Source organism: Aegilops tauschii, chromosome 5 (genome assembly GCF_002575655.3).
Source record: "Aegilops tauschii subsp. strangulata cultivar AL8/78 chromosome 5, Aet v6.0, whole genome shotgun sequence".
NCBI lineage: Eukaryota > Viridiplantae > Streptophyta > Magnoliopsida > Poales > Poaceae > Aegilops > Aegilops tauschii.
Genome location: NC_053039.3, coordinates 68,326,787 through 68,342,607, shown reverse-complemented (window position 1 = coordinate 68,342,607; position 15,821 = coordinate 68,326,787). Strand labels below are relative to the sequence as shown.

Below are 15,821 nucleotides of genomic sequence, written 5' to 3'. Positions count from 1 at the left end.
ACAACCCACCGTAACCGAGAACACCCCGATATTTTCCTCGCCCTCGCTTCTACCACGGTTTTTTCCATCATGGACGGCCCAAAGAATGTCATGCAGCTGCGTCTCTGGCCCGCCCAGGACGAAAAGCCCATTTTCTATCATGATTTTTTGTCATAGAAGTAGGAGCCCAACACATCTATGATGATACCGGGTTTTGTCACAATTATCGTCATAGAAGTGTCATAAGTATGACAGAAAAAATTTCGTTCGGCCCAAAATCTCACGGATGTGTCTTCTTCTGTAGTGATGGGGAGAGGTTCTCCCTCTGGTCCTTAGCCTCCATGGCGATGATGGCCCCCCTGGGATCCTCCTCCATGGCCTCCGGTGATGGTGGCCCCCTCCGACAGGGTGCCGGAGAGGGCCTAAATTGATTTTTCGTGACTACAAAGGCTTGCGGCGGAGGAATTCCCTGTCTAGGTTTCGTTCTGGAGTTTTCTTTATAGGAGTTTTTGGCATTAGGGACAAGTCAAGGGGGTCCACGAGCCGGCGACAAGGCAGGGGGCGCGCCCTAGGGGGTGCCCCCCATCCTTGTGGTTGCCTCGGGACTCCTCTCTGGTATCTTTTTGCTCCAGTATTTTTTAAATTTTCCAAAAATGTTCTCCGTAAATTTTCAGCCCATTCCGAGAACTTTTATTTATGCACAAAAAACAACACCACGGTAGTTCTGGTGAAAACAGCGTCAGTCCGGGTTAGTCCTAATCAAATCATACCAAAATCATATAAAATTGCTGTAAACATGGCATGAATACTTCATAAATTATAGATACGTTAGAGATGTATCAAACATCTTTATGTTGATCATATCTACTATACGAGTCATGTTCGACCTTTCAGTCTCTAGTGTTCCGAGACCATGTCTGTACATGCTAGATTCGTCAAGTTAACCCAAGTATTCTGCGTGTGCAAAACTGGCTTACACCCGTTGTATATGAACGTAGTGTCTACCACACCCGATCATCACGTGGTGCTTCGAAACGATGCACTTTGGCAACGGTGCATACTCAGGGAGAACACTTTTATCTTGATATTAAGTGAAGGGATCATCTTATAATGCTACCATCGTTCTAAGCAAAATAAGATGCATAAAGGATAAACATCACATGCAATCAAAATATGTGACATGATATGGCCATCATCATATTGTGCTTTTGATCTCCATGTCCAAAGCATCGGCATGATCTCCATCGTCACCGGCTCGACACCTTGATCTCCATCGTTGCGTCGGGGTCGTGTCGTCAACTATTGCTTCTACAACTATTGCTAATGCATAGTGATAAAGTAAAGCAATTACATGGCGCTTGCATTTCATACAATAATGAAAAGACAACCCTAAGGCTGCTGCCGGTTATTGATATTACAAAACATGATCATCTCATACAATAACGTGTATCACATCACCTCTTGACCATATCACATCACAACATACCCTGCAAAAACAAGTTAGATATCCTGTATTTTGTTGTTACAAGTTTTACTTGGCTGCTACGGACAACTAGCAAGAATCGTTCTTACCTACGCAAAAACCACAACGGTGATTATCAAGTAGGAGAAACAGACACCCGGCAGCCACCTTTATGCAAAACAAGTTGCATGTCAGTCGGTGGAACCAGTCTCATGTGCGTGGACATGTAAGGTTTGTCTTGATCGCTTCATCCCACAATGCCGCCGAATCAAAATAAGACGTTGGTGGTTAAGCAGTATGAACATCACCGCCCACAACTTCTTTGTGTTCTAATCGTGCATATCATGTACACATAGACCTGGCTCATGATGCCACTCTTGGGAAACGTTGCATGGAAAACAAAAAAATTCTACACACACGCAAGATCTATCCATGGAGATGCACAACAACGAGAGGCGAGAGTATGTCTACGTACCCTAGTAGACCGTAAAGCGGAAGCGTTTATTACCGCGGTTGATGTAGTCGAACTTCTTCGCGATCCAACCGATCAATTACCAAACGTACGACACCTCTGTGTGCAGCACACGTTCAACTCGATGACGTCCTCGCCTTCTTGATCAAGCAAGACGGTTAAAGTGGAAGATGAGTTCAGCAGCACGACGGCCTGGTGACGGTGATGGTGAACTCGTTCCCGCAGGGCTTCGCCAAGCACTGCGGAGAAACTGGACGGAGGACTAAACTGTGGAGAGGGGCGCCGCACACAACTAAGAGATTGTCGTGGTCTTGTGTGGCGCCCCTCCCTCGGAATATATATATAGTGGGGGGAGGGGAGGCAGCCAGGAGGCGCTCCAAGGGTGGCCGGCCAGTCCCTTGGGCTCCTGCCCTCTAGCGCCCCATTCCTTGTATGTCTGCGGTGGGAAGGCAGGAGGAGGTAGCACCCCCTTTCCTTCCTCCTAGGTGGAGGGAAGGAAAGAGGGGCTAGCTATCCCCCCTTTCCATACCTAGGATTGGCGGCCAAAGGAAGGGGCATGCCTCTTGGCCCATAAGGCCCATAAACCTCCCGGGGCTTCCCGGAACCCCTTCCGGTGATCCGATGACTACCCGATACGCTCCGAAACCTTTCCGGTGTCCAAATAGCATCGTCGTATATATTGATCTTTACCTCCGGACCATTCCGGAGCTCCACATCATGTTCGTGATCTCCTTCGAGACTTGGAACAACATTCGGTCACCATATCACATAACTCATATAATACTATATCATCAAAGAATGTTAAGCGTGCGGACCCTATGGGTTTGATAACTATAAAATCCCTATGCATAGGAACCATGTTAGACTTAAACTAGTTTATTACATATTTTATGATTCTCTCTTTGTGCTTCAATTCTTGTCTTTCATGTGAGCATCATCGAAATTATCAATGCCTAGCTAGGGGCGTCAAACGATAGCGCTTGTTGGGAGGCAACCCAATTTTATTTTTGTTTTTTTGCTTTTTGTTCCTGTTTAGTAATAAATAATTCATCTAGCCTCTGTTTAGATGTGGTTTTATGTTTTAATTAGTGTTTGTGCCAAGTAGAACCTTTGGGAGGACTTGGGTGAAGTCTTTGCGATCTTGCTGTAAAAAACAGAAACTTTAGCGCTCACGAGATTAGCTGCCATTTTTTTACTGGAGAGTGCTTTTATGTTGATTATTTTTGCATATGATTAATAGACAAATTCCTCACGTCCACCAATTTATTTAAGAATTTTTGGAGTTCCAGAAGTATTCGTTTGATACAGATTGCTACAGACTGTTCTGTTTTGACAAATTCTGTTTTTCGTGTGTTGTTTGCTTATTTTAATGAATCTATGAGTAGTATAGGGGGTACGAATCATAGAGAAGTTGGAATACAGTAGGTTTAACACCAATACAAATAAAGAATGAGTTCATTACAGTACCTTAAAGTGGTGGTTTATTTTCTTCTACTAACGGAGCTCATGAGATTTTCTGTTAAGTTTTGTGTTGTGAAGTTTTCAAGCTTTTGGGTAAAGATTTGATGGATTTTGGAATAAAGAGTGGCAAGAGCCTAAGCTTGGGGATGCACAAGGCACCCCAAGGTAAAATTCAAGGACAACCAAAAGCCTAAGCGTGGGGATGCCCCGGAAGGAATCCCCTCTTTCGTATTTGTCTATCGGTAACTTTACTTGAGGCTACATTTTTATTCACCACATGATATGTGTTTTGCTTGGAGCGTCTTGTATGATTTGAGTCTTTTATTTTTAGTTTACCAAAGTCATCCTTGCTGTACACACCTTTTGGAGAGACACGCATGAATCGGAATTTATTAGAATACTCTACGTGCTTCACTTATATCTTTTGAGCTAGATAATTTTGCTCTAGTGCTTCACTTATATCTTTTTAGAGCACGGTGGTGGTTTTATTTTATAGAAATTATTGATCTCTCGTGCTTCACTTATATTATTTTGAGAGTCCTTTAGAACAGCATGGTAATTTGCTTTGGTTATAAAATTAGTCCTAATATAATGAGCATCCAAGATGGGTATAATAGGAACTATCATATAAAGTGCATTGAATACTATGAGAAGTTTGATTCTTTATGATTGTTTTGAGATATGAAGATGGTGATATTAGAGTCATGCTAGTTGAGTAGTTGTGAATTTGAGAGACACTTGTGTTAAAGTTTGTGATTCCCGTAGCATGCACGTATGGTGAACCGTTATGTGATGAAGTCAGAGCATGATTTCTTTATTGATTGTCTTCCTTATGAGTGGCGGTCGGGGACGAGCGATGGTCTTTTCCTACCAATCTATCCCCCTAGGAGCATGCGCGTAGTACTTTGTTTCGATAACTAATTGATTTTTGTAATAAGTATGTGAGTTCTTTATGACTAATGTTGAGTCCATGGATTATACGCACTCTCACCCTTCCACCATTGCTAGCCTCTCTAATCCCGCGCACCTTTCTCCGGTATCATACACCCACCATATACCTTCCTCAAAACAGCCACCATACCTACCTACTATGGCATTTCCATACCCATTCCGAGATATATTGCCATGCAACTTTCCACCGTTCCGTTTATTATGACACGCTCCGTCATTGTCATATTGCTTTGCATGATCATGTAGTTGACATCAGATTTGTGGCAAAGCCACCGTTCATAATTTTGGGTTCAATCTTGCGGTGTCCTTTCCCAGTGACAGTAGGGGCAGCAAGGCACGTATTGTATTCTTGCCATCGAGGATAAAAAGATGGGGTTTATATAATATTGCTTGAGTTTATCCCTCTACATCATGTCATCTTGCTTAATGCGTTACTCTGTTCTTATGAACTTAATACTCTAGATGCATGCTGGATAGCGGTCGATGTATGGAGTAATAGTAGTAGATGCAGAATCATTTTGGTCTACTTGACACGGACGTGATGCCTATATTCATGATCATGCCTAGATATTCTCATAACTATGCGCTTTTCTATCAATTCCTCGGCAGTAATTTGTTCACCCACCGTAATATATGCTATCTTGAGAGAAGCCACTAGTGAAACCTATGGCCCCCGGGTCTCTTTCTTATTATATTGCATCTCTTTTATTTACATCACATCTCGTTGTACTATTTTGCAATCTTTACTTGCCAATCTATACAACAAAAATACCAAAAATATTTATCTTATTATCTTTATTAGATCTCACTTTTGTGAGTGACTGTGAAGGGATTGACAACCCCTTTATCACATTGGTTGCAAGGTTCTTGATTGTTTGTGTAGGTACTAGGTTACTTGCGTGTTATCTCCTACTGGATTGATACCTTGGTTCTCAAAAACTGAGGGAAATACTTGCGCTACTTTGCTGCATCACCCTTTCCTCTTCAAGGGAAAACCAACGCATGCTCAAGATGTAGCAGATATCAGGTCCAGTTGTGAAGTTTTGCAACGTCATCAATTATAGTTGACGTGGTGTGTAGTCATTGTATATATTCGGTTTTTCTATTGGCTTCAATGTTGCTGAAAAATTAGTTCTGAGTAGGTCCTGAATGACACCAGGGGCTGACCTGACTGAACTTTTAGAAGAACGCAACAATAGCGAGGTGTAACGCCCCAAAAATTTAACCATGTTTTGTTTATTAAAATTTTGCTAAGAAATTAAATTTTCTTTTTTTTCTAGATTTATTTTTTATCTCAGAACCTCTCTTTTCTTCTAAGTTGTGGAGTTTTCACCCCAAGTGAAAACTTTCCAATCATTATTGGACTTGTTTACCCTCTCAAATAAAACAATTCTTTTATCAGTGGGATTATTTATAATTATTTTTCCCTGAGCTTTAGTTCTCTAAAATGGGTTTTCATAAGTTTTAGGGTCCCATTTGCACTACAACCCTTTGATAAATTCTTTTAAAAATCCCACCAAAATTTGGGGATGACATCTGATGTTCCTAGATCACTTTTGTGCAAAAATAACCTTTAGTCATTTGGAGATTTTGAGCTTTCCCCCAAGTTTTCAAATCTGGTCCAGTTTGCACTTTTGCACTACAACCTATTTAAATATTCCTTTAAAACTTCCACCAAAATTAGGGGAGGTCAGTAGGAGTATATAATTCAACTTTATGCAAAAACCTATGACTGTGCTTTGAAAATTTTGAGCAAATGGTCCTCTTTTGCTCTCTGGTTCAGTTTGGCATTTTCTACTGCAACCATATTTTAACTTGCCCTTTCACCCAGGACTCTTTTTCCTACTTATAGACCACCCTGCAAAACCCTTAAGCCCAGGAGAGTGGACCCATTGGAGTACGTTTGGTCCATGAAATGATGCCCTTTTCTTTCTGTCCAGAATTGGTTTTCTCAAAAACATGCACTAACAAGTTTCTGTTTTTGCCAAACTAACCTTACCACCTTCTTTAGCATCTAAAGAGACTATGATCTGGAGTTTTTGGCCACCCCAAGAGATGCCTAGATGCCCATGACATTCTGTCGAGCACTTTGTGTGCATGGCCAAATTTGGCATGATTTTTAGTTGGCATTGTGAGCTTGATCATCTGACCTAACTAACTTGTCCACTAAGCTCCTAGCTAACCCTAACCCAGGCCTGTTAACTACCAGCATCATCCGAGCTCTCTAACACGCGCTGGCATTTCGTCGAGCACCTGGCGTGCATGCGCTGGGCGCGCCCAGAGCGCGCGTTTTGCACGTGCGTGCGCACGGGTCGCCGCGTCCCGCCCCTGGCCCTTGCTCGCCTGCAGAGCCACGCCCGTCCTCGTCCACACACCAGAGCGCTCCAAGCCCTCCCCTGGCGCCCTATAGCGCCGCCGTCAGAGCCCCTTGGCGGCACGCCGGCGTCGGCAGCAGGTCTCTGCCATGGACGGCGCCGCCCAAGCCACACGCGCGCGCCAGCTGCCCCCTGGAATAGCTCGAGCTCATCCGCAAGCTCGTCGGCACGCGCTCGTCGCCGCCACGTCGCCCTGCAGCTACAGAACGGCGGTTCGCCGTTCTTATCCACGGCCGCCGCGGGAACCGACCTTGGCCGCCTATAAGAGGAGCCCCGAGCTCGTCCAGTCACTCAAGCAAGCTCAAGCCACCCACCTAGCGCTCCCATAGCCTGCAATCGACCAAGGAAGGCCGTCCTCCCCCTCTCCGGTCAGCTCGGCCGCCGCCACGTTCCGGTCCCTCTCGTCGCAACCAGAGCCTCCCCTGTCCGTCTGGAGCCACCGTTCAACTCCCCTGAACCTTGCGGAGCCACCCCACCTCTCAAACACGATCGGGAACCACCGTAGCTCTAGTCCCCAAAACCTCCCGAAGCCACCTCCGCCGCGGAGCTCACCGCCGGCGACTCCCTCCACCCCCGCCAACCTAGCGACCACCAGGAGGACCGCCCTGGACTGGCGGATCCATCCCCGCCCTCAGGACCCCGCAGGGAAACGCCGCTCGTCGACGGCGATCGCCGGAGTCCCGCCTCCGCTCGGGCAGAGGAAGAGGAGGGAGAGGCGACTGGTCAAACCTGACAAGTGGGCCCCGTGGACCCACTATCAGTGACCCACGCGCCGTCCACGCTGGATAAGTGAAAGCGTAAAGTCTCGAGTACGCTTTCCCCCTCGAACCGTTTTTTCTTTTTCAGTTTCGTTTATTAAAAAAAACAGAATTTGACTGAAAACTTTGACTGGCTATAACCTTTTAAATATAACTCCAAATGAGTTGATTCTTTTTCCTACCTCCCTCAAATTTCATCTAGTTTATTTTAAGATTTATTTCAAAAATAGTTAGGAAAACTTTTTGTACTGCTTTTAAAGTTGGTATTAATTTGAATATTTTCAAAAATAGGATTTGTTGGAGAGAGAAGAAAACTTTCAAAAGTTTTGGAATGCACCCTGCCTCTCCACAACTTGAAGGCAAGCATTCTGAACCCTGGCATAATATTTTTGTGTGTTGTTTGATACGGTTACAACACCACCTTGACATGGAGCATTCGTTATTTTATGTGACGATACAATCGTACGCATGAGTGCATAATTAAGATTCTTTGCTGTTAGAAATGGATATGCTTGTGATAGTAATCGTCCTCGTATGCTTTTCATGCATACCGGAAGGAAGCCGGGAAAGTCTCTGTCTTGGGTAGACACGAGCTTGTCCCTAGTTCCTCGTCGAGACGAGTGTGTCCGGTATGGCATGATGAGGTATGATGAGTGGTGACTTTATCTGTTAATGGAAATATATTTGTTATGCTAATCATACAGGAAATACTTGGACCTCCTGAGTCGGCCGTAGATCGAGTCTTGTTCCAGTAACCCCCATACTTGTTTCGTACTACCACTTGTCCCTGCCGCAGGTAGGGTACGGTTCAGTAAGTTGTCAACCCCTTCCTAGCACACACCGTACAGAGAGGCCATGGTGGAAGATACCGGAGGCCTCCGGTAGGCATGCCACCTGGTCCGGGGGCATGGGTGTTTCCGGTTGGAGCCGAGGGGGTAGCTCCCTAGTTTGCGCGCGTTATAAATTTTGTGATCCCATGCTAAGTCGAGGTTGTAGCCTCCCCACTTAGAGTTTTGCTTAATGGGTGTCGTGGGTGATTCCAGACACCGGTAAGTTAAGCTGGTGTGTGCGGGTCAGGTGTGTTTTCAATTAATAGACCGTAAATGGAATTAGTCCTGATGGACTAAAGGAATCCGTTACTCGTGGGTAAAGAGTACACCCTCTGCAGAGGTTAAATCTATTCGAATAGCCATGTCCATGGGTAAGGACTACAGTCTGAGATGGGTCTAGTGTCGGTCTTAGTGTCGGTCTTCGGAGGAGAAACTGCTAAACCAGAACATTGATTATGGCATGTGACATATGATGATGATGATTATTGTAGACTAACCATTTACGTTGTTTGAATTATTGAGTATCCCTGGGACGGTTCTACCTCCTGGATACTCACTGCGATTATTCTCTTATAAGCCCTTTATGTGGTGTCGCTCAGACGCCCGACTGTGGCATGCTTGTTATTTAAATTACTTATAAGCCCTTTATGTGGTGTCGCTCAGACGCCCGACTGTGGCATGCTTGTTATTTAAATTCTTTATAAGCCCTTTATGTGGTGTCGCTCAGACGCCCGACTGTGGCATGCTTGTTATTTAAATTCTTTATAAGCCCTTTATGTGGTGTCGCTCAGACGCCCGACTGTGGCATGCTTGTTATTTAAATTCTTTATAAGCCCTTTATGTGGTGTCGCTCAGACGCCCGACTATGGCATGCTTGTTATTTTTATTATTTATAAGCCCTTTATGTGGTGTCGCATAGACGCCCGACTGTGGCATGCTTGTTATTTCTTTTATTTATAAGCCCTTTATGCGGTGTCGCTCAGACGCCCGACTGAGGCATGATTTATCTTATTTCCTTTCGAGGCGTCGCTTCAGACACTCGATCGGTGCATTCTATTCCTACTCCCATATTGGATATTCATATTTTATATGAACAACCTGCATGCGTGCATCATGGATTTTATTTATTTCATGACTGACGTTATGATCATAGAATATTCCGGAGCATGATTATCCCTTGTTATATTATACCCCTGTTCATAATGTTTGCGAGTACATTCAAAAGTACTCACTGGCTTGTCGCTGGCTATTCTCTTGGCCAGATTTCTCGCATGGAGAGGAGTGCCGCGATGACAGTCCTGGAACCTAGGAAATGGAGATAGCAGCCGCGCGAAGATAGGAGTTATCCTGGTCAGCTGTTCCTGTGGGAAATGGAGTCCCATAGACGCTGATGAACCACAAACCGCTTCCTCCATCAACCACTAGAAACCATTTGTTGTACTCATAGGCCACAATGGTCTTGTACTGCATATTTTGTACCTTGCTTGGAATTTCTGTATCAAGTTGGTGCCTCATCAGCTAACAGTAATCCTGGGGCTGGTGAGCACAAGGGCCATTTTCTGGGAAATTAATATCCCAAAAATCCGGTCCTCACACGAGGCCACGAAAAAAAGGGGCGTAGAAATACCCAGAGGTGAACTGCTTACCGGAAGAAAAGAGAGCAGCTTATCCAAGATGAAAATCTGCCTCCCCTGGCGATATCAAGTAAGATTGTTTTATGTTTCATCTTTATGATGATAGTATATATGTATAAATTAATCGTTACATAGATTGATGCATGTCGCTAGCTTCGTTCTTCTTGAACAATTAAGTTATGAGTATGATTACACACTGTTGTTGATAGACGAGAAAAGGGAGTAGAGAAACGCCCGAAGCCGAGCATATTATCAAAAGAAAAAGGATGAGGCAACGTTGATGTTACAGAAAAACTGAATCAAAAGCTATGAGAGAAACGCGTGCAACACCGAAAAAGCATGCGTGCATTATAGAAGGGGGAGTCAAGTGCTCAGAGGAAGGCCAATTATGCTAGAAGGAAAAACACCCCGTGCACTGAATCCATCGCAATGCCACATCCAGACCTAGCAAACTCAACCGCTTTCACCTCTCACGCATCACCCGTCTCTCGGGCCGCTAAAGTTGCTTCACCTGATGGCAGCCCTCCGACGATCATGCCTAGTTACACTGTCGGTACCGATGGTAAGAAATTGCTATTGTCACAATCTTCTGCACAACATTCAGTTGTACCCTCTTCTGACATAATGTTGGCTATTGTCACAATCACCACGACGACACTGCAAAAGACATCGAGGCATTCCTAAGAGGCTTCGTGGGCGATGATCTGACACCACCCGACTTGATGGATGAGTAGTACTACATGTTTCGCGGGCAAGGTATGGTCAACGGTGAACAAGCATGTCATGATTTTTTTGTGTGATTACAAGTATTAGTAGATAATGTTCTAAATGCGATGTTTCAACAAATGCCCGCAGGATCCGATGTAGACAACATGGATGAAGATGAGGAAGAGAGCATGTCTAGCGGTGAGCCTATCGACATTGATCCATTCAACCTTGTCTACGCAAACCTCCCAGATAGCACACACATCCTCAAGCATGCCGCAAACTGCGACCACTGCAAGGCCATGAAGTTTGAGTCAGAGACTAACAGCTTCTGCTGTCGCAATGGACAAACTGAGCTCAAGCAATCGAAAACCATCCTAGAGCTAATGAGGCTTTGGTCTAGCACGGATGCAGACTCTAGACATTTTCGGGAGAACATACGGTTCTTCAACGGCCATTTCTCCTTCACAACCCTTGGTGTCAGCCTCGATGCAAACTACACAAACATGAAGTCTGGGGTGTACACATTTTGGGCACACGACACCATCTACCACAACGTGCATTCATTCGGGCCTAGCTCCCGACCAGAACATCTCAAGTTGTACTTCTACGACAATGACCCTAACCTAACCCATCGCAAGGCTGCCACCAAACAACTAGACCACAATGTCGTCAAGAAGTTAGTGGACATACTCCAGGAAAACCCGTACTCCCAGCTGTTTAGGAGTTTGGGTGCACACAAGGACAACCTCGATGACTATAGGCACCGACCAGAGGTTTGAGCAAAAAAAAGATAATAGACCGATGTCATATGAGGTCGCTGCAATTTGGGTGGAGGGCACTGACCTAGCGAAAAGGTTCGAACGTAGGATAACACTTTGCGGTAACGACAACCAAAGGCACAGTATACATGTGACTGATGGCTCATATTAGCTGCTATGTTATCCCCTCTTCTATCCAAGGGGGGAGCTCGGTTAGCATCCGAAGCTACCTAAATGTAATGTCCCTTGGGAGGTTGTACATCAACTAAGAGCGGGCCATGATGATGAGGGGGATGCAGGTATGCCTTTTGCGTATTATGTCATTCTGATAAATAATATAATTCTCATAGGTATCCTAATTTCCGCGTTACTCAACCATGTGCAGAGGGGAATAGCAGGTTATGCGTCTCCATTAGAGACTACTACCGTTACATGTTGCAAACACGACCAGGGATATTCAATCCCATACTCTATGGAGCACGACTACTCCAGCAATGGGGAGTCGACATGTACATCAAGATTGAGAGTTGTCGGTTGAAATGGTACAGTAAGAACCAGAAGCAGATTCGTGCTGACCTGTATAAAGAAGTCGTTGATGTGATCACATCCGGGGAGACGCGAGCAAGCGCTATTGGGGTAAGGATAGTGCTCCCTAGAACGTTCCCTGGTGGCGACCGCGACATGAAGGGGAGGCATATGGATGCCATGGCAATCGTCCATACATACGGGAAGCCGGACATCTTCTTGACCATGACATGCAACCCTAACTGGGAAGAGATATCGGATGAGTTGTTTCCTGGTCAGACGGTGCGAGACCGACCTGATCTTGTGGCTCGCGTGTTCCATGGCAAGCTAGAGGCTATGAAAGAGATGCTGTTCAAGAAGCATATCCTGGGTGTTGTTGTCGCTTATGTATACGTAGTCGAGTTCCAAAAGAGGGGCCTCCCCCACGCACACTTTCTGTTGATCATGGATTCGACATACAAGCTCATCGTTCCGGAGCAGTACGACCGACTCATTTCCGCTGAGCTCCCAGACAAGCATAAGTATCCAGATCTCTACGCCTTAGTGGTCAAACATATGATGCATGGACCATGCGATGCTCTCAACCCAAAGAATGTTTGCATGCAACAGAACGAATGTAAGTGCAGATACCTGCGGCCGTTCAATGAAAACATGACACAAGGCAAGGACTCATACCCAGTTTATCGACGTAGGGATGATGGTAGTCGGGCTAAGGTCCGAGGGAAAATGTTGGACAACATATGGGTTGTGCCTTATAACCCTTACCTTCTATAGATGTTCAATTGCCACATCAATGTTGAGGTATGATCTAGCATAAAGGCCGTCAAATACCTTTACAAGTACATATACATGGGCCATGATAGGGTTTCTTTCAGCATCGACCAACCCGACGCTGATGGCAACATTGATGAGATAAAAAGATACATCGACGCGAGGTGGGTTACCCCTCTAGAGACGATGTGAAGGATATTTGGCTTCCCCCAATGCACCAACTTCCCACCTGTCCTGCAGTTGCCTCTTCATCTCCCAAATATGCACAGGGTGGCATTGAATGCGCAGGCCGACTTGACCACTGTCCTCGCCTCTGAGAATGCTTCAAAATCCATGTTAACGGAGTATTTCAAGGCTAACCAGGACAACCCGTGGGCTAGGAATATATTGTACAAGGATTTTCCTGGAAGCTTCACATGGCAGAAGGGTAAGAAGTATTGGAGGCCGCGGGTGGAGCGTTATCAGATAGGTCCAATCGTGTCTGCCAATCCTGCCGAGAGGGAGCAATACTATCTGTGTGTGCTGCTAAACCATGTTACAGGAAAGACTTCCTTTGAGGACCTGCTCACTGTGGACGGTAGGCTATGTGGGAGCTTTACAGAGTCGACTGGAAGGTGGGACTCATTGAGGAAGACAACACGCTCGACGACTGTCTTACTGAGGCAGAGCAGTGGGCGATGCCATGTTCACTCAGGAGGCTATTTGCAACAATCTTGGTGCATTGCGAGCCCGACGACATGCATGGTTTATGGATAGGCACCTCGAGCCTATGTCTGATGACTACTGTCGATCACACACATGCCCGAAAGAGGTAGAGCAGATGGTGTTGCTTGACATTAGGGGTATGTTGCAGTCCATGGGTAAAGACATAGCTGATTTCTCTCTTCCAAGCATTGACGATGCGTTCGACCCAACCGGGGGCGAGGCCAGAGAGGTGATCGAGGAATCCAACGTCGAGTTTGACGTGAACGACACTAAATTGGCATCATCACTAAACTTGGAGCAGAGGGTTGCATATGACGAGATACTAGCTGCAGTCGAACACAGTGATGGGGTGTGTTCTTTCTTGATGGCCCGGGAGGTACATGGAAGACCTTCCCGTACAGGGCGCTACCCGCCAAGGCTCGAAGCGAGGGCAACATTGCTATTGCTACCGCGACGTCGGGTGTCGCCGCTTCTATCATGCCTGGAGGCAGGACTGCCCGCTCGAGGTTCAACATCCCATTGAGTTGCGACAATGGCGCCTCATGCAGCTTCACCAAGTAGAGTGGGACCGCCAAGCTACTTTGGATGTCCTCATTGATACTATGGGACGAGGCCACCAAGACTAAGCGATAGGCGGTCGAGGCACTGGACAACAACATGCGCGACATCATGGGAAGACGAGACCGACCATTTGGAGGAAAGACTGTTGTTTTTGGCAGTGACTTCCGGCAGGTGCTTCCGGTCGCCAGGATGGGGTCCCGGGGTCAGATAATTGATGCAACCCTCCGAAGTTCACATCTCTGGAAGGGTATGCGCCAGCTAAGGCTCGTAACCAACATGAGGGCTCATAATGACACCTGGTTTGTGGATTACTTGCTAAGGGTAGGCAATAGCACCGAGGAAGTTGATGATCAAGGAAACATACGACTCCCTGAAGATATTTGTGTGCCGTCTATAGGCGAGGTTGACGACCTGGAGAAGCTGATTGACCATGTGTTTCCGAGTCTAGATGACAACATGTCTGATCCAAATTACATGACTTCTCGCGCAATCCTCTCCACCACGAATGACAACATCGACAAGATAAACATACACATGGTAGATCATTTTCGTGGAGAAGAAGTAATCTACCATAGCTTTGACAGTGCAGAGGACGACCCATATGGCTACTACCCTCTCGAGTTCCTGAATGGATTGACTCCCAATGGTCTGCCTCCGCATGCACTCAAACTGAAGCTCAACTGCCATGTCATACTTTTGAGGAACATTGATCCGGCTAATGGACTATGTAACGGGACGAGGCTTGTAGTGCGAGGTTTCGAGAGGAACGCCATCAACGAAGAAATCATGATTGGACAACATGCAGGTAGGAGGGTCTTCCTTCCTCGAATACCACTATGCCCGTCTGACAACGACATGTTTCCATTCAAGTTCAAGAGGAAGCAATTTCCTGTAAGGCTTAGCTTTGCTATGACGATTAACAAGGCTCAAGGACAGATGATTCCGGTCGTTGGCGTGTACCTACCTAATCCAGTGTTCTCTCATGGTCAACTCTATGTCGCATTGTCTAGAGCCACCACGAAGATAAACATAAAGATCCTCATTGAGAAGGAGAGGGAGAAGGAGAATGGCAAGAAGCAAAGCAGTAAATCAAAGAAGCGAAAAAGACCTACCTTGCCTTTACAGACCTCGATGAAGAACATTGTCTATAAGGAAGTCCTTAGAGGCTGAAGTCCGCTCTTAAATATGACAGAGGATTTACTCTTATGCTACAGATAATTTGGTGCTCTTCGATTTTCTTGTACAGATCTCTATCTTTCGATGTTAGCAATTGAACTTTATTATGTTTATACTACAAGGCAAGTATTAATAATATTGCCTCGGATTTGTGACTTTGCAAGTTGCCAATTTTTGTTGTATGTGACATTATTTTTTGTTTTGCTAGTTTGCTTATGTATATTACTCTTTTGTTGTTTTGTAATCAATCATCTACTACATCTAAACTCGGCTTTGTTTTCCTGCACAAGTATTGCACACTGCTTGGGTCACTCTGTTGTTGTAAAACCAGATTCCACTAGAGTGTTCTACATTAGAGAAATATTTATGATGCGGCCCCAAAGGAGGCACAATCAATGTTATTTATTTTTGTTTACTATGTCATTTATTTCCCTTACGCAGAATAACTCTGGTTTCTTGATCTTGACCGGGTACTATCTTTGGTATTAGAACTCCAGTTACACCAATTGGTTATTTGCATCTCATGTTAAATTAGTCACTTTTATAATCAACAATGAAATGTGTCCATTGGTTCTTTGATAATTGATGGTACAGATGGGCAAAGCAACAATGATATTGTTGGGGAAGTTGCATGGAAAACAAACAAAAATTCTACGCACATGCAAGATCTATCCATGGAGATGCATAGCAGCGAG

At 45.4% G+C, this 15,821-nt stretch overlaps 1 protein-coding gene across 1 annotated transcript; it reads left to right on the top strand.

Annotated features, from left to right (window-relative positions):
- The first annotated feature begins 11,895 nt into the window (after nucleotides 1-11,895).
- On the top strand, nucleotides 11,896-15,120 carry LOC141022572 (uncharacterized). The gene is made up of 6 exons (XM_073498836.1): nucleotides 11,896-12,434; nucleotides 12,777-12,848; nucleotides 12,954-13,111; nucleotides 13,226-13,298; nucleotides 13,576-13,765; nucleotides 14,122-15,120. The coding sequence occupies exons 1-6, from the start codon at nucleotides 11,896-11,898 to the stop codon at nucleotides 15,118-15,120; spliced, it is 2,031 nt and encodes a 676-aa protein (XP_073354937.1).
- Nucleotides 15,121-15,821: the final 701 nt, after the last annotated feature.

Coding starts and splice junctions, on each gene's coding strand:
- LOC141022572 (XM_073498836.1), top strand. CDS start 11,896: ATGTACATCAAGATTGAGAGTTGTCGGTTGAAATGGTACAGTAAGAAC. Junction 12,435..12,776: donor GAGCTCCCAGACAAGCATAA/GTATCCAGATCT, acceptor GGGCCATGATAG/GGTTTCTTTCAGCATCGACC. Junction 13,299..13,575: donor TTTACAGAGTCGACTGGAAG/GTGGGACTCATT, acceptor CTCTCTTCCAAG/CATTGACGATGCGTTCGACC.